The following is a 19,450-nucleotide window of genomic DNA, read 5'->3' on the forward strand; positions in this document are numbered from 1 at the left end:
AAGTTTCTCCTGAATTCCCTATTGGATTTATTGGTTTAATTTATTGAATTAATGGGTGGTGTAACTCACATTATTATGACTGTTGGTCCTTTGAGTAAATTGGTACTAAAGAATATTGTAATATTCACTTATTGAAGCTGTGCATGTAATCACCAGGATGGTCTTGTGTAGATTCCACTTTAGAAGTGTGCTGTCTATTTGGATTGCCATTTCTGCTTTTCAGTACTCCATTTTTGCATTTATGTTGGAGAGGAGAGAATATTTCTGGCATATTGAAATGTGCATGTTCATCAATAACATCTGAGCTGTTCAGCTTTGAATGCTTTAAAGATACAGGGCTGGAATTGATGGTGGTTGGCATTAAGCTCCAATAGGAGTTTGTGGCTTTTTTGATGCTCAGTATGAGTGAGAATCTCTTGAAGTCAAGAGTCAACTGGTGGAAATTCAGGGGAAAATATGAATAGGGTAAAGGAGGGGAATTAACACAAGTCTGAGTTTGAATCTGAGTACAGTGACACTTATCAGTGCCAGAGGGATTGAGCTTTGCTGGCCTCAGTCTGTTTGTCTATGGGAAGGATAGTGACTGTTTCTGTGCCATAAGGGAAAGAGTGCACTGCTTTGTTTTCTGGCAAAATGTGATATTTATGACATCTGAAAATGAAACATAAAGCTCAATAGATTTGTTTCTGTTAACAGGCGACCCTTGGAGCTAGACACTGATGGTATTTGGTGTGTCCTTCCTAATTCTTTCCCAGAGAACTTTGTCATCAAGTCAAACAACCCTAAAAAGCCAAAGGTTACAATCTCCTACCCTGGTGCTATGCTTAATATCCTGGTGAAGGTAAGGATGAAGCCAGCTCAGGAACCATCTTAAATATTAATGAAATAATGCTGTTGGGAGTATGTAGGTTTTGCCAGGATTTTGGGAGGGGGTGGGAATATTGAATAATAGGACATTCGCTATCCGAGAGTCATTTGCGTTCTTTTTATTTCTGTTCTTTTTAAATAGTGTTTGTGTGAAGGGAAGGCAAGAGTTAGAAAGTTGTGCACCCCACCCTCAAAGTTAAATATTAAAATATATTTTATTGGAGTTTGTTCTGAAATGCTTAAGGGCCATTTTCTAATTTCAGAGGTTTAGGCTTACAACTTGTGTTTGGGGAGAGAAACGCATATGCCGACTGGTGTTATCTGCTAGTACCATCAATTTGCATGGCTTATTCTATGCCTGGTATGAAATTATTCACTCCAGTGGATGTGTAACATTCCTGAATGAGATGGTGTGTTTTGCTCCAGCTAAATTTTGACTTTTTTTCTGCTGCAGGAGAAATTCACTAACGAACAGTACCAGGAGCTGGTGGACCCTGCAACGCTGACCTACGTCACTCGCTTAGAAAACAGCATCTTTTTTGAGGTAGATGGTCCTTATCTGGCCATGATTCTGCCAGCTTCCAAAGAGGAAGGAAAGAAACTGAAGAAAAGGTAAAAGATGCAGACTGGCAGATTTTCCCAGGTTGCTGTGTTTTGTAAAACTAGCTGATCTCCTGTGGCATTGCTCATTGGTACTGTGGGGTCTGAAGTGTGGGTATTATGTTTAGTTGCGAAGGTGACACTGTATTTACCCTGGCATCTTTTTACAGTCACTGCTCAGTTACTCCCTATGGGAAAGTTGCCTAAATTGGTACATCATGAGGTCAATTAGAAGTTAATTCCTGGTGCTGAGTGAAGAGAGCAGATTATCAACATTAAAAGTAATGAGTAAGAAATAACTGGCCTTTTTATATATTAACTTTTTTTTTCCCAATTGTGATTTGATGCTGTTTTATGACAGGCTTGAATGTCAAACAATTGTGGTGCATACCTTGAATGTGTGTTTGAGGCTTGGGCTGGAGTACTTGAAGGAAGATTTTTAAAAGTATGTCTGATCTCTTTTAACATCGCACGTGGATTTCTGTGATGTTGTTCATGGCTATTTGGACAATACTCTCTGTTTTAAATCCTCTATAATCTATATATTTTTCATCTGTCAACTTCAGGATATCCAAAAGTACTAAGAAAAGGGGAAAGAAAAGGCAGTCACTTCATTCTGGTTTCTTCGCCCTGAAGCCTGAAATTTACAAGCACTTGAGCACGCGTAAACTTTCCTCATTAACAGCAAATAACTTTGGTTGAACGGAGCCACATTAATAATTCTTGAGGCCCTGGGCACCAAGAACATCCAGGGCCCTTCCTCACCCCCTGCACAACCCTCTGTTTCCCCCTGCCCCCAATCCATTAAAACACAAAAGTGTAGTAAAGAAATAGGCCCATAGAATGTTTACGCAATAATAAAGTAAATCATATCACAATGTGCTATGCTTAAATTAAACTGATCCTGCAGCTTTCTGCGTTTTGCTGAGTTGTACTGGTGGCCCCATATTTGACTGGGATCCTTGGGCACTGGCCCTATAGGCCTATACGTTAATCTGCCTTGACCGTAACACGTACCTATTTAGAGTGTGTTATGATTCTAAAGGGTAGGCCAACTTAAACCCAGGCACCTTAGCTGAACGCATTGTATGTTACACGGTTTAATACTCCTAGAATCATAGAACGTTACAGGTCAGAAGGAGGCCTTTCAGCTGATTTCTCCTGTGCGAGCTCTCTGGAAGATCTATCCACTATTCCCCTGGCCTTTCCCTATTTTTTTTTATTCGTTCATGGGATTTGGGCGTCGCTGGCAAGGCCAGCATTTATTGCCCATCCCTAATTGCCCTTGAGAAGGTGGTGGTGAGCTGCCTTCTTGAACCGCTACAGTCCGTGTGGTGACTGTTCTCCCACAGTGCTGTTAGGAAGGGAGTTCCAGGATTTTGACCCAGCGATGATGAAGGAACGGTGATATATTTCCAAGTCGGGATGGTGTGTGACTTGGAGGGGAACGTGCAGGTGGTGTTGTTCCCATGTGCCCAGGTGTTGTTTCCTATACCTTTTAAGCAATTGTAATGAAGCAGCACACTACACGAGAGTAATATGTAGTGCACAGTTTATTACAGTATTCTGATGCCAAGGTGAGGATCTGCACCTTTTGAGTTTGCAGAATTTGTTGACACAAAATTTAATTGCTCTTTGGGCAAGGGAAGTTTGTAGATTAGGTTGTAAATTGTAAGCTGCAAGTCAGAACCCAGAATGAAATGTCTGGCTTTCTTTTAAATGTGATTGATTTTAGCAGTCAGGGGTTACATATTCTTGATTTCTGTATCAGAAATACTTTTTGTTGCTGGCAATTTTCACAATCCAATCATCTTAATTTTAAGTTGGTTTTTGCTCAAAAAAAATTGGATTATACAGTAGTGCAAAATAGTACACAAAACACTACAGGGACACTCAAAAACATGATAAAACATTAAAGCAACTATTGAAATATAGGTGATCGAAACTTAAGTACTATACAAGTTGCTCAATGCAAAGTTATTTTGCAAAATACTCATTGTGGTTTGCTTTCTGCCGTGAGGACAACCGTCCACAATACTGTCAATTCTATTCAGTGCAGAGAAAAATGTAACATCTAGCTTAGTTGTCAGCCACCCCTCAGCAATCACATGTAATTTGATGCTGAAGCTTTAATGGAGACTGATTTATCTATCCCATTTCCTCACTGGATCCACTTGCTTTGAGCCTTATCCTCAATCACTCGTACTAACAGCGGTATCATCAGTATGTGTATCAGTCAGCAATCTAGATGCTAAGATTTCCTTGTCAGCAACAAAAATGGATTCAAAGCTCGTGTTTGCTGCCACTCAATAGTAAACTCACGCATTCAAAGGTTCACTGCTTCAGAGTCACCCATTTGTGCCGGTGTGGAATCCTTAATGGTGTCAGATGCAGCTGATGGGATGAATTTAGAGTGCTGAATGATGCCGGCAATGGATTCTGCTTTCAGCTCCTCCTGTGATTGATTGAAGATTGCCTGCAGAATATTCAATAAAAGCTTTTCAGCCTTGCAACTCCATGCTTCAATACAACCAATTTTCAAACCGTATCAGTTACAGCTCATCAAGATTTTTCAGTCTTCCGTGTTTGAAGCTTTTCTGAAAGGCACCACGCTGAAGGAGGTGTATGCATCTGTTGCCAATGCGTTTCTGTAGGTTACAAACAACGTAACAACACCACAAAAAGATTGGGGGTGAAATTACCAGTTACTAGCATCTTTATATCTTGGTCATGCTGGTATAAACTATGATATTCATGCTTTTTTTTTTCACCTGAGTATTCAACATTTAAAGCCAACATTCTGCTTAGGTGCAACTTATTTTTAAAGAAAGAGTTTAGTCAACATTGAAGATGTTTTTGGACTTGTAACAAGATAAAATTTCAAGAATTTTATCATCATCCAGTTGCCGATACTTTCTGCTTGAATATTGCTTGCTTCTCCATGTGTGGACCTGCACTTGATTATGTGGTTTTGATGTCACTGATCTGCGATGCAGAAATGAGATTGGTTCCAAATTCTTTGGTCTTTTCTGGGAAGACGTGATTGGATGCTCCAGGAAGGTTAGCCACTCTGATTACAGGATTAAATTTGAGTTGAGCAGCAGATTTTACTGGTCAACCCATTTGAGATTTCAATTTGAATTAATAATTTAAATTAAGCAACTTTGAATTAAGAAGGGTATTTGGAAAAGTAAACTGAAATACTAAAACTTAGCTTTTCCAATGAGAAAATTTCCCCTGATTTTGGATTTCTAAGTATAAATAAAGGTGCTTTTAATCACTGATTTGTTTGTCTCTCTGGCTACCTTTTGAAATAAAATAAAGCAGATGATATAACAGTTTAAAACTTTACCTGAAAAAAAAATGCAGATTGGATGTACTGCTTGTAAAAAGAAAGGAATTCATAAATCCTGTTTAGAGGATGAGGAAATGCAGCCTTCCACTTGCTCAGAGAGAATCCTACTGATGTATGTTAGAATTTATCCATTGCACACATTTGAACTGTAGCACCTCCGTCCAGCTTACGAGGCGATATCTGAGGGAGGGGGGGTGAATATTAAGTCCTAACCTAGGCTTCTGAGAGAGGCCGAGGTCTTCAAGTAAAGACGTTAATGAAGGTAGTCAGACAAAACAAGTTTATTGGGTTTACTCGTGAAATATTTAATTTTATGTCATTCTTTTAAACCTTATGGACATTAGAAATTTCAGGTACTGAAATAATTTTGAGTGATTTTTATTTGAGTTTCAGATCAAGTAAATTTTTGAGTGCATAGTTACAAGTGATTCAGGTTGATGGAGTTGATTTAAAAAATATATATTTCCACTAGTCAATCCAAAAGTGTGGCGCTAGAGCATTATGGACCTGAAAGGCTCACTGTAGTGTGTGTAATCTAAATATAGTTTTTTTTTTTCTTTTCCCCCCCCCCCCCACACACACCTTGTTGATCAATAACCAGTGAGCTGCGTAAGAGCAGTTTGCCTGCCGTCTTTTCCGAGGACCCTGCTGAGATTGACACATCTTTATGAACATGAGCAATGCAAGTCTGAGCCCACAAGTAGTTTTCTCCTGCACTTGAAGGCACTGACTTTTGCTGGCGTATGTTTCACAGGTACTGGTAGCCCTCTTGTACCTCATCTGAGTGGATATCTTTCTATGTATCCAAACAGTGAGTGGTGATGGCCCATTTGACCATGTAGGTCGCTGGTTGATTTGATCTCCCTCATGTAATGGGATAATTTAGTCAGAAAACTTATTTGGAAAGCCATCCTGGGAGGTCAGTAGTCTTTCACGGCATGTTTTGTGAGTGATACTGGTCACTTTTGTTTCTGGCAGATATGCAGTGTTTAATGAGGATGGCTCACTGGCTGAACTGAAAGGCTTTGAAGTGAAGCGTCGTGGGGAATTGCAGCTCATCAAGATTTTTCAGTCTTCCGTGTTTGAAGCTTTTCTGAAAGGCACCACGCTGGAGGAGGTGTATGCATCTGTTGCCAAAGTAGCAGATTACTGGTTGGACGTTCTCTTCAGCAAGGTACGGGTGGCAATATTTAGCTGGCACTGAAGCAGTGCTGTCAACACCACATATCTACAATGATCACATTCAGACTAGAGTCTGTGTTTAAAAACTACAGGGTTTACTGTGAACTACTTTCATTATTCCTTAAAGCCCATTTGCTGCAGTTACTTTGTTATATTTGTTATAACTAACTCACCAGTATACATTAAGGCAATACCATCGTTGGCAGTAATAGCTAATGTGGAGTGATGGAATCCCATATGAATAGATAATTGAAAAACCCCATATATGAGAACGGGAAAAAGTTTTAACAATTGTTGTGATTGCAAAGTCTGGCTATTCAGAAGCAGTTCATTTAGAAGATATTGAAACACTGAGCTAATGTTGCAGGTACATGGGACATTTGGCCAAATGCTTCAGTTAAATTAGTTGTATGCTGTTAAAGCCTTCTTAATTGAAAGAATTGGCAGAGTACTCCCCTTGATGAAGTTTGCTAGCAGCATCCTTATTTAAGCAATTTAAAATGTGATCTTTTTCTTAACTGCAGTAGCAGACTGGGTTAATCTCGCAGTCCAGATTTAAATGGTCTGCGAAAGTTGTAAAGCAACATTTCTCGATTTTTCTTCCCATAACAAAAGCCTGGAAATTACATTATTATGTTATTGTATAGCTTTAATGCTTGAATATTTGTATCAAATTCCTTTGTTATTTTAGAAGCATTAATCCACTGAACAACTTAAGAAGGGATACGGGATACTTTCCTTTATTAGACAAAGCATAGAGTATAAGAGCAAGGAGGTTATGCTAGCACTGTATAAAACACTAGTTAGGCCACAGCTAGAGTACTGCGTACAGTTCTGGTCACCACATTACAGGAAAGATGTGATTGCACTAGAGAGGGTAAATAGGAGATTTACGAGGATGTTGCCAGGACTGGAAAATTTTAGCAATGGAGGAACGATTGGATAGGCTGGGGTTGTTTTCTTTGGAACGAAGGAGGCTGAGGGGAGATTTAATTGAGGGCCTACATAGAGATGATAGGAAGGATCTATTTTCCTTAGCAGAAAGGTCAATGACCACGGGGCATAGATTTAAAGTTATTGGTAGAAGGATTAGAGGGGAGCTGAGGAGAAATTTTTTCACCCAGAGGATGGTGGGGGTCTGGAACTCACTGCCTGAAAGGGTGGTAGAGGCAGAAACTTTCACATTTAAAAAGTACTTGGATATGCACTTGAAGTGCCATAACTTACAAGGCTACAGACCAAGAGCTGGAAAGTGGGATTAGGTTGGATAGCTCTTTCTTAGCTGGCACAGACACATTGGGCTGAATGGCTGCCTCCTGTGCTGTAAATTTCTATGAACTCTTAAAATAGCAGACAAAGGAATTTGATACAAAAATTCAAACATTAAAATTTTTATAAAATAACATTCCTTACAGTAATTTCCAGACTTAAAATGTTAGTTATTCAGATGGGGCTTGGACATTAGCAGTTGTGGCAAAATGAATTTTTGCCTGAGTTGTCTGCAGTGAACTTAGGATACTTCTGTACTATTAGATTCAGCATGTAAGGCATTAACTCCCAAGATTGCATCCAGTATCATTTTTTTAAAAACAGGAATTCAGCAGCCTGTTTGCCCGTTAGATTTTCTTAAAGATGCAAGTTCATTTAGGCTTACACAATAGTGATTTGACTCGTTAATTCGTTATCCAGAGAAGAGGATTATTATTTACTGCCTCAAACATCTCATGCCATTATGAGATGGCTCTTTGTGACATCTGATGTTCCAGAGTGGTGGTCTATTTCATTTGCACAGAGTGGGGACATAATAGGTAGAAACTAGGGAGCTTCCTGGCTCCACATCAGTTCAAATTAGTGACTTTGACAGGTTTCTGAGTCTAGAAGAAAGGGATAGGGTATCAGTTGACTGGTTCCTCTGTGATTGACAGCTTGGTGGGCAGTAATTCATTTGTGACTTGAGAGGGAGGTCAGTCAGAGTTGTGTGGATTTGGCACCCCATAGCAAAAGGCTGACTGTACTCAAAAGCTTCAGCTAGCTTAGAACCATAGAAAAGATACAACACAGAGTGGGGCCATTCGGCCCATCATGTCTGCGCCGGCTCGAAGAACAACCAGGTGCCCATTCTAATCCCACCTTCCAGCACCTGATCCGTAGCCCTGCAGCATACAGCACTTTAGGTGCAGGTCCAGGTACTTTTTAAAAGAGTTGAGGGTCCCTGCCTCTACCACCAATTCGGGCAGCGAATTCCATACACCCACCACCCTCTGGGTAAAAAAGTTTTTCCTCATGTCCCCTCTAATCTTTCCGCCAATCACCTTAAATCTATGTCCTCGAGTTCTTGAACTCTCCGCTGGGGAAACAGGTACTTCCTGTCTACTCTATCTGGGCCCCTCATAATTTTGTACATCTCAAATAAGTCTCCCCTCAACCTCCTGTGCTCTAAGGAAAACAACTCTAGCCTATCCAATCTCTCCTCGTAGCTGCAATTTTCATGCCCTGGCAATATTCTTGTAAATCTTCTCTGCAATCTCTCCAGAGCAATTACATCTGTCCTGTAATGTGGTGACCAGAACTGCGCACACTATTCCAGCTGTTTTATACAGTTCCATCATTTGGATTCTATACCTCGGCTAATAATGGAGAGCATTCCGTATGCCTTCTTCACAACCTTATCTACCTGTGCTGCCAACTTCAGGGACCTGTGCACATGCACTCCAAGGTCTCTCACTTCCTCTACCCCTCCCAATATATTCCCGTTTACTGTGTATTCCCTTTTACTGTTTGCCCTCCCTAAGTGCATTACCTCACACTTCTCCGGGTTGAACTCCATTTGCCACTTCTTCACCCACTCCACCAACCCATTGATATCTTCTTGGAGTCCACAGCTACCCTCTTCACTATCAACTACACGGCCAATTTTTGTGTCATCTGCAAATTTGCCAATCATGCCCCCTACATTCAAGTCGAAATCATTAATATGTACCACAAACAGCAAGGGACCCAACACTGAGCCCTGTGGCACACCGCTGGAAACGGTGACCTGGTTGGATTAAGCAAGTGCAAGTGGTCTCCTTTCTTGGGGCCCATGTTTAAAGAGAAAACAAGCTGTGTCTTTATTGTGTGTGGGGACATTTATATTCTATGAAATTTGTATGCTGTCTGATCATTTGTCTTGCATAAATACACCACTTTTAGATCTGAAGTCATTGCCTTGTCTAGATAGTGCTTATTCAGTCCAACTTTTGTAAAGAGGAGGACAATTCACATGACCGCATAATTTATTTTAAAGTAGCCGGTGTACAGAGTAACTGTTCTCTGTTGTGATCCCTGGGTCATGCTACTGTTTAAGTGGATATTGGGCAGAAAAAGTGCAGTCCAGATGTATGGGAGAGGGGGTCTGCTTACGGGGGTATGGGAGGTGATGCTTAACCTGAGGAAATATCTAGTGTAAAAACTCAAAAGTTGTGACAGCAGGTTAATTTTCTATAACTGCATTGAGAAGTAACATTGTGAATAAATGAGGGCAAATTTCTCCATTTTTGGTAGTTCTAGTGAAATAGCAAATGTGATCTTTTTGAAAGTATTTGTGGTTTCATTAAAAATAACAGCAAAATATCTTCCTTTTTATATTGTGCCGCTACCTGTAATGACTAGGAATTCATTTCCATTGATCCCTAAAGTTGTAGTGATTATAATATATATTTCATCTTTAAGCTGAGCACTATTCTACACATACACATCTAATTGTTACTAATCCTTGCTTTGTTGAATGAACACACTGTTTTGTTAGGCTGGCAAATATTGCCACGGGCACTTAAAGGGCTAATGACTTCCAAGGATGTTTGATTTTTTTATGCTGTTGGGCAGTTGCACTAAAGGATTAATTCCAACAGCAACTGAGCCAAAGAAGGATATATTGGGAGGGATGACCAAGAGCTTGGTCAAAGAGGTGGCTTTAAAACTGATTTTAAAGGAGGAGAGGGAGGTGGAGGCATAGGGGGTTAGGGAGGGAATTCCAGAGCTTGAGGCTAAAATGGCTGAAGGCACAGCCATTAATGGCAGGGTGTTGGCACAAGTGGCCAGAGTTGGAGGAATTGCCAGTTCTGGGGAAGGTTGTAAGGCTGGAGGAGGATGAAAATTTTAAATTGGAGGCATTGAGGGACTGAGCGCCAATGTAGGTTAATAAGGACGGGAGTGATGGGTGAGTGGAACAGTGCGGGGTAGGATGGAGCAACAGGGATTTGGATGAGCTGAAGTTTATGGAGAGTGGTGGATGGGAGGCCTGACTGGAGAGCATTGGAATAATCAAGCCTAGAGGTGACAAAGGCATGGATGAGGGTTTCAGCAGCAGATGGGCTGAGGCAAGCATGGAGGCAAGCAATGTTTTGCAGGTGGAAATAGGCAGGCTTTTTGGTGGAGAGGCTATAAGGTTGGAAGCGTAGCACAGGGCTGAATAGGATGCCGAGGTTGAGAACAGTCTGGTTCAACCTAAGACAATGGCCGGAGAGGGGGAATTGAATCATTGGAAAGGGCTTGGAGTTTGTGGCAGGGGCGAAAGACACTGGCTTTTGTTTTCCCAATTTTTAACTAGACGAAACTGTAGCTTATGCAAGATTGGATGTCCAATAAGCAGTCTGACAGCACAGAGGAAGTGGAGGGGTGGAAAGGTTGAGATGGGTGTTGTCAGCATACATGTGTAAGTTGACCCCATGTCTTTGGATGTTGTCACCAAAGGGTAGCATGAAGAGAAGGCAGCCGTGGAAAGATCCTCTGAACAAGGAATGAAAATGCACCACGTTCATAGTCCGAGGATGTAATTTCTGACTTTGATTAGGGCCATTTTGATGCTGTGGCAGGGGCGGAAACCTGATTGGAGAGATTCAAATGTGGAGTTGCAGGGCATGGATTTGGGAGCCAACAACGCATTCAGGAACTTTGGAGAGAAAAGGGATAATGAAGATGGGGCAGTAATTTGCAAGGATAGCGGGATCGTGGGTGAGGTTTTTTTTAGACTTTATGGGTGATGACTGCTGTTTTGAAAGGGAGGGGGCCAGTACCTGAGGAGAGGGAAACCATTTACAAGAGAGACCATTCTTTTCCAAATGGAAGTGTGAATGCTGAAAAACATGCTTGCCCGAAGAAAGAAACTTCTTACGGGTGGTTTGAGCAATCTTTTCTGTTTCAATTATAGGCGGCTAACATGCCTGACTCAGAGCTATTTGAATTGATCTCTGAGAATCGATCGATGTCCCGTAAATTAGAGGATTATGGGGAACAAAAATCCACCTCAATCAGCACTGCCAAACGGCTTGCCGAATTTCTTGGGGATCAGATGGTGAAGGATGCAGGACTGAGTTGCCGTTTTGTCATTTCCAAGAAACCGGAGGGGTCCCCAGTCACAGAAAGGTAAGAAAAGGAAAAATCCTAACCAGCATATTAATGTCCCTCTCTAAATTCTGTAAACATTATTTTTGGTCCCTTGGCATCCTTGTAGTAATTATTTCTATAGTAGAAGTATAAACAGCAAAACCATCTTAAGTCAAAAGTATTATATACTCAAGGAGAGTAAATATCCACAATAATGAATGGAGAGAAACTTGGGGGGAATTTTAACCCCAATTAAAACTTGGGGAAAATTAGTAAATATGTGAAACTTGACCCCAATCCGCCGCGAATGCACCTACTTCCGGTTTAACCACGGTGGGTTGGAGGACGTCCAAGTAACCCACTCTGGAGAGGCAGGTCAGTGATTATAATATTTAAATGTGGCTCCATTCCTCAGATTTTGGGAGCCATTTGAATTTAACGGCTGAGGGCTGGGTTACCCAGGGCTTGGGAAACCTGGCAACTAAGGGGAGGAGGGATCTGCTGGCTCCAGCAAGTAAGTGCTTTTCCAGCACTGCTTGTAGGCCAGGTTTGCTCCTCCCCTCCCTGGGCCCCTCAATCACACCTTCTGTTGCGATCTCTCCTTCCCTGCAATTGGCCGAATTGAATCGAAACACTACCCCCCGCCCCCCCAGCAATCTTCTCTGATTGCTGAGGGCGATCCCCAGCTGCGGCCTTCTGCTGTAGGCATTCCAGACAGCCTTTAATCTGGCCGGCTGCCGGGCGGGAAATGGAGTTAAAAAAAATGCTAATGAGGTCCTACCGTTAAATTCGGCAGGACTTCCGGTTTTCCCTGCAGCAGACACGGGCACCCGCTCCCTCCCTGCCTCCCAGTAAATATCAGGGCCTTGGAGTTTTACAGAACCGTTATTGAAATGAGTCATGCATCAGATGGTATAGGAGTATAATTTGTCCCCAATTATCTGTGATCTCAAGTTGCTGCCAGAGAAAATTAAGTAAGTTCTCTAAGAAGTGTCTTGTTTTGCTCGTGCCTTCACGCTTCAACTTGACTCAGTTGGCAGCACTCTCCCCTGAGTCAGAAGGTGATGGGTTCGAGCTCCACTAAAGATTTGAGCACTTAATCTAGGCTGTCGCTTCAGAGGTGTCATCTTTCGGATAACCTGTTAAAGGGAGGGCTTGTCTAGGCATAAAATATCACATGGCACTATAAAGAAGAGCGGGGTCTTGGCCAGCATTCCTTCCTCAACTAAGATCACCAAAAGCAATTCATTCATTTGCTGTTTGTGGGATCAGTGGACAGTAATCCGTTGGTTGTAAAACATTTTGTGCCTTTCACATCCTCAAAATATCCCATTGTAAGTGCAAGTTCTTACTCTCTTGCAGAGCAATTCCACTGGCCATTTTCCAGGCCGAGCCAAGCGTTAAAAAGCACTATCTGAGGAAGTGGTTGAAGACTCCCTCCTTGCAGGACCTGGACATTCGATTAGTAAGTTTCACTGGAGAGAACTTTCTTCCTTTTCACACCCATTTTAGGTATTTGCATGGAGCTTGAGTTTTGAGGTTTTTCGTTGATTTTTATTCCTATTATTCAGTAACTGCCAAATAATTCTTAAACAAGGCTAAGTTTAAACGTGCTGAATTGAACTTCTAAAGTTTAGCCATATCCAAGTTTGCACTTGTTCCAAGCTAGGAAATATGGTGAATTGTGAAGAGAGTAGAAATAGCAAAAAGATATAGATTAAGCAGGTGGGTGGAATGATGGCAAATGCAGTTCATTCTAACAACGTGTGAGGTAATACACCATGATTAAGAGTGGCTGATGGGAATACAGTCTAAATGTATGGATGTGCCAAAGGGGTCCAGATGCATACATGTAATTAAAAGCTGACTTGCAGGCACCAAAAGCAATCAAAAGGACAAAGGTGATGCTGAGTTTCAGCACCAAATATGGAATATAGAATGATACAGCACAAAAGGAAGCTATTTGGCTTTTTGAAAGAGCTATCCAATGGTCCCTTTCCCCATAGCCCTGCAGTTTTTTCCCCTTTTTAAATATATATCCAATTCCCTTTTTAAAAGTTGTTGTTGCATCTGCTTCCACCACCCTTTCAGGAGGTGCATGCCAGATCATTACATCTCTTGACTTTCTTTTGCCAATTATCGTAAATCTATGTCTTCTGGTTACCGACCCTTCTGCCACTGGAAACAGTTTCTCCATATTTACTTTATCTAAACCTTTCATGATTTTGAACACCTCTAGCAAATCTCCCCTTAATATTCTCTGCTCTAAGGAGAACAACCCCAGCTTCTCCAGTCTCTCCACATAACTGAAGTCTCTCATCCCTGGTACCATTCTAGTAAATCTCTTCTGCAACCTCTCTAAGGCCTTGATATCCTTCCTAAAGTGTGGTGCCCAGAATTGAACACAGTACTCCAGCTGGGGCCTAACCGGTGATTTATAAAGGTTTAGCATAACTTCCAAGCTTTTGTACTCTATGCCTCTGTTTATAAAGCCAAGAATACCGTCTGCTTTTTTTTTTAACAGCCTTCTTAACTTGCCCTGCCACCTTCATAGATTTGTGTACATAGCCCCCCAGGTCTCTCTGTTCTTGCGCCCCCTTTAAAATTGTACTATTTAGTTTATGTTGCCTCTCCTCATTCTTCCTACCAAAATGCATCACTTCACATTTCTCTGCATTAAATTGCATCTGCCAAATGTCTGCCCATTTCACCAGTCTGTCTGTCCTCCTGGAGTCTGTTACTGTCCTCCACATTGATTACTATGTTTCCCAATTTTGTGTCATCTGCATACTTTGAAATTATGCCCAAGTCCAGGTCATTTAATATGTATCAAAAGGAGCAGTGGTCCTAATGCCGACCCCTGGGGGATACCACTGTATACTTCCCTCCCGTCTGAAAAACATCCATTCACCATTACTCTTTGCTTTCTGTCTCTTGGCCAATTTCGTATCCACGCTGCCAATGCCCCTTTAATCCCATGGGCTACAATTTGCTAACCAGTACTTTATCAAACGTCTCAAGTATATATACATGCTATTAACTACACTACTCTCATCAACCCTCTCTGTTATTTCATCAAAGAATTGAAGGAAATCCTTATTTGAGTATTGTGGACATCCCACATTAGTATGGATATATTGGGGGTTAATTTCGATTTTAAACCCCCCCCCCCCTCAATCCGGGTGCGGGAGTTGCAGTGCGCGATTAACCCGTACCCGGTCTTTCCGATGCAGGCAGCACTTGCGATTCGTGGTGCCTTTCTCACTTACCTGATCCCAGCGCGAGCAGCCAAGCCTGGCTGTGTTGCTCAGTGACTTCTCATCAGCCGGGCTGCCTGATATCGCGTAAGTGCCTCGCACCTCTTAAAGGCAGCCTGTATCTCTTCGTTAAAAAAAAATAATATATGGGTCCGCACGGAGTCTGAACGGAGAAGAGACATCGCACACGTAAAACACAGATGCAGGTCCCGTCCCTATGTTTACAAACTGTTGAGTTATGTTAAAACATTGAATAAAGGTAGCGCACTATTAAATCCTACATCCTCCAATCTGCATGCCAGACCTCACCAATCTGCTGATCTGCGTTTGTACCAGACCTGTGAGAGAGTGTCCACCAAGGTTCTCTGATATACTAGAAGCCTTGGTTCAATAAGTGAACGGAAGGAGGGGCATCCTATATCGCAGTGGGGGGCAAGAGGCCCTTCAGGTATATGCTGAAGAGGCAGTAGGGGACGGAGTCAGTGCCAGGCACATAGCACCATGAACATGGATGCAGTGCAGGAAGAAGTTCAGTGCTTTGACACGAGTGGTCAAGGTGAGTGAGGTCAAGTGGCATCTCCTACTAACTGCACCACTAGCCGCATCCACTGCTCCATGCACAAAACCCCCTCCATCACCCACCTACCAACAAACTCTTTTAATCAGTACTCCAATCTTCCAATCAGATGCTTCCTCTCACGCTCACACATTACCACTGTTGCAAGCCGCACACCCACAACTCACAGGTCGCACACTGGCAGCTATTCAACCACGACAGGCACATCATCCAAACATACTGCAGGACATTCACCGACACAAATCCCGCTTTCTTGCAGGAGAAGGTGGTGCATAACAGGAGGCAGCAAGCAGCAGTGGCATTTAGCCCCTCGAGTCTGTTCCACCATTCAGTGAGATCATGGTTTGTCTGTGACCTAACTCCATGTACCCGCCGTAGCCCAATATCCCTTAATACCCTTGGTTAACAAACATCTATCAATCTCAGATTTAAAATTAACAATTGAGCTAGCATCAACTGCCGTTTGCAGAAGAGCGTTCCAAACTTCCACCATCCTTTGCGTGTAGAAGCGTGTCCTAACTTCACTCCTGCAAGTCCTGGCTCTAAATTTTAGGCTATGTCCCCTAGTCCTAGTATTCAAGTATAGGAGACTCTTAAAAACAGGAACAAATGCATCAGCAGCCAGAAGCAATAATCCAGCAATTAACCTGTAAATCCTGCATGGTCCCTTTAAATAGCACTGGTTTGGGGATCCTCCAGGCCGTTTGCGACATGTTCAGCCGTTCATGATTAAGACAGTGCGTTGGCTGGAGCGTTGAGGGCCAAAATGGTATCTATCCCTTTAAATCAGCGTTGCACACCGATCTAACGCGCATTCTCCTTACCTGCGCGTGCGCACACGCCTTTATCAAGATGGCGTCTGGCGCACGTCACACGAGAAGCATGCGCGCACATTCTGGATGCCATTTTGGGACCTTAGGAGGCCGCATAGTGCCTAAAAAAAAGGCGCTACACAGCCGAATTTATAGCCCAATGGCTTTGGACGAAATCCAGTGACGAGTCACCAGGATGGTGCCTGCGATGAAGGGATTTGGCTGTGATGAGAAAGTAGATAAACTTGGGTTAAATTTGCTGGAGATGAGACGGTAATGGGATGACCTGACTGAGTTCAAAATCATGAAAGGAATTGACAAGGAAGCAACTGCTCCTCTATTTGGGGCAATAATAAAATTAGAATTTAGCTGGTTAAAAACAAATCCAGAAAGCTTCTTTGAACAAAAGGGTTGAGAATTTAGAAGCCATTGTTCCAGAAAGCCACAGACTCCAATAAAATGTTTAAAAGGGTGATAAATAGTTGGGAAGTAAAGGTATTAAAGGGTATGAAGAAAGGGTGGGAAATTGGGATCATTATGATAGAGTTGCCATGACAAACAAAATGACAGAGGAGGCTCTTGCTAAGGGAATTATGCACAAAGGATGGGAAAGAATTTAAATTGATAGATTTATTCTCCCACCCCCACTTTATCAATGAAACCCACCTACAGTGTGAGTCTATTCCATCTAGATTCTGGACTGGGATTATTACATTGAGCGTCTTGGCAGCGCCATCCAGAAGATTATCACCATCCCTGCAGCTCTTCAACAGGTTAGTACCTTCTATGTTTGTCCTTGTAAACTACAGTGAATCAGTAGAATTCACAGCAGGCTGTGCATTATGTAGCTCATGAGCAATATTTAGTGGCAGGTGCAGAATGTTGCAATAATAGGTTAGACATGAGCCTTTCACCCTTTGGGACATGGGTTCTAATCCAGTCCAGACGAATGTGATAAAAATCTTCTGTCTGGTTGTAAAAGGCCTACTTTAGATGCTTGAGCAGCCTCGACACAGTTCCTAATGGGCAGGGCCACTAGTTTAGCCCCAATTTCCCTTATTTTGACAAATTGTTATTCTGACAGACCACAAGATGGCTACTGTGGAAAATGCAGAAATATCAAGTTCGTGCAATAAGGGATGCAAGTCTGAGCTAAGGGCTGAGGCATGTTGTTGGAGCTAAGTGGACTCTGCATATAACTCTGATATACCTGAATGGAGACTGCTTGATGCTAACACCAGGTGCCCAAAATAGAAAGCGTTCCATTCCCCAACACTCATGTCTCATGTTGATCTCAAAAACAGCAGTGAAGTATTTCACAAAAGTCTCCTGTCTAGTATGTTTTATTGACTATCCAAAATATTGCACTCGATTACAGCAAACTGAGCTTTTTTTTGAAAAAATTTTTTGAACCTTTATAAAACACTGGTTCGGCCACAACTGGAGTATTGTGTCCAGTTCTGGGCACCGCACTTTAGAAAAGATGTGAAGGCCTTAGAATGGGTGCAGAAGAGATTTACCTGTCTTTTCCTTTTACTGTGCCTGACGGTCACCCATTTCCTTTCTGCCTGCCTGGGTCTGCTGTTATTTGTTATTTATATTAATGATTTGGATGAGAATTTAGGAGGCATGGTTAGTAAGTTTGCAGATGACACCAAGATTGGTGGCATTGTGGACAGTGAAGAAGGTTATCTAGGATTGCAACGGGACCTTGATAAATTGGGCCAGTGGGCCGATGAATGGCAGATGGAGTTTAATTCAGATAAATGTGAGGTGATGCATTTTGGTAGATCGAATCGGGCCGGGACCTACTCCGTTAATGGTAGGGCGTTGGGGAGAGTTATAGAACAAAGAGATCTAGGAGTACAGGTTCATAGCTCCTTGAAAGTGGAGTCACAGGTGGAGAGGGTGGTGAAGAAGGCATTCAGCGTGCTTGGTTTCATTGGTCAGAACATTGAATACAGGAGTTGGGATGTCTTGTTGAAGTTGTACAAGACATTAGTAAGGCCACACTTGGAATACTGTGTACAGTTCTGGTCACCCTATTATAGAAAGGATATTATTAAACTAGAAAGAGTGCAGAAAAGATTTACTAGGATGCTACCGGGACTTGATGGTTTGACTTATAGGGAGAGGTTGGATAGACTTTTTTTTTTATTCGTTCACGGGATGTGGGCGTCGCTGGCAAGGCCGGCATTTATTGCCCATCCCTAATTGCCCTCAAGAAGGTGGTGGTGAGCCGCCTTCTTGAACCGCTGCAGTCCGTGTGGTGACGGTTCTCCCACAGTGCTGTTGGGAAGGGAGTTCCAGGATTTTGACCCAGCGACAATGAAGGAACGGCGATATATTTCCAAGTCGGGATGGTGTGTGACTTGGAGGGGAACCTGCAGGTGGTGTTGTTCCCATGCGCCTGCAGCTCTTGTCCTTCTAGGTGGTAGAGGTCGCGGGTTTGGGAGGTGTTGTCGAAGAAGCCTTGGCGAGTTGCTGCAGTGCATCCTGTGGATGGTGCACACTGCAGCCACAGTGCGCCGGTGGTGAAGGGAGTGAATGTTTAGGGTGGTGGATGGGATGCCAATCAAGCGGGCTGCTTTATCTTGGATGGTGTCGAGCTTCTTGAGTGTTGATGGAGCTGCACTCATCCAGGCAAGTGGAGAGTATTCCATCACACTCCTGACTTGTGCCTTGTAGATGGTGGAAAGGCTTTGGGGAGTCAGGAGGTGAGTCACTCGCCGCAGAATACCCAGCCTCTGACCTGCTCTCGTAGCCACAGTATTTATATGGCTGGTCCAGTTAAGTTTCTGGTCAATGGTGACCCCCAGGATGTTGATGGTGGGGGATTCGGCGATGGTAATGCCGTTGAATGTCAAGGGGAGGTGGTTAGACTCTTTCTTGTTGGAGATGGTCATTGCTTGGCACTTATCTGGCGCGAATGTTACTTGCCACTTATGAGCCCAAGCCTGGATGTTGTCCAGGTCTTGCTGCATGCAGGCTCGGACTGCTTCATTATCTGAGGGGTTGCGAATGGAACTGAACACTGTGCAGTCATCAGCGAACATCCCCATTTCTGACCTTATGGAGGGAAGGTCATTGATGAAGCAGCTGAAGATGGTTGAGCCTAGGACACTGCCCTGAGGAACTCCTGCAGCAATGCCCTGAGGCTGAGATGATTGGCCTCCAACAACCACTACCATCTTCCTTTGTGATAAGTATGACTCCAGCCACTGGAGAGTTTTCCCCCGATTCCCATTGACTTCAATTTTACGAGGGCTCCTTGGTGCCACACTCGGTCAAATGCTGCCTTGATGTCAAGGGCAGTCACTCTCACCTCACCTCTGGAATTCAGCTCTTTTGTCCATGTTTGGACCAAGGCTGTAATGAGGTCTGGAGCCGAGTGGTCCTGGCGGAACCCAAACTGAGCATCGGTGAGCAGGTTATT

General features: G+C 42.9%; 1 protein-coding gene across 1 annotated transcript in view; it reads left to right on the plus strand.

Moving 5' to 3' along the window:
* Positions 1-19,450, plus strand: part of pole (polymerase (DNA directed), epsilon) — a 125,261-nt gene that overhangs the window by 41,751 nt on the left and 64,060 nt on the right. The window contains exons 23-28 of the mRNA XM_068005940.1: positions 697-841; positions 1,322-1,479; positions 5,801-5,996; positions 11,193-11,407; positions 12,731-12,833; positions 16,707-16,787. Of these exons, the coding sequence (XP_067862041.1) occupies positions 697-841; positions 1,322-1,479; positions 5,801-5,996; positions 11,193-11,407; positions 12,731-12,833; positions 16,707-16,787 (898 nt within the window). The remainder of the gene's footprint in view (positions 1-696; positions 842-1,321; positions 1,480-5,800; positions 5,997-11,192; positions 11,408-12,730; positions 12,834-16,706; positions 16,788-19,450) is intronic.

The sequence above is a fragment of the Heptranchias perlo genome, chromosome 25 (assembly GCF_035084215.1).
Source record: "Heptranchias perlo isolate sHepPer1 chromosome 25, sHepPer1.hap1, whole genome shotgun sequence".
NCBI classification, from domain to species: domain Eukaryota; kingdom Metazoa; phylum Chordata; class Chondrichthyes; order Hexanchiformes; family Hexanchidae; genus Heptranchias; species Heptranchias perlo.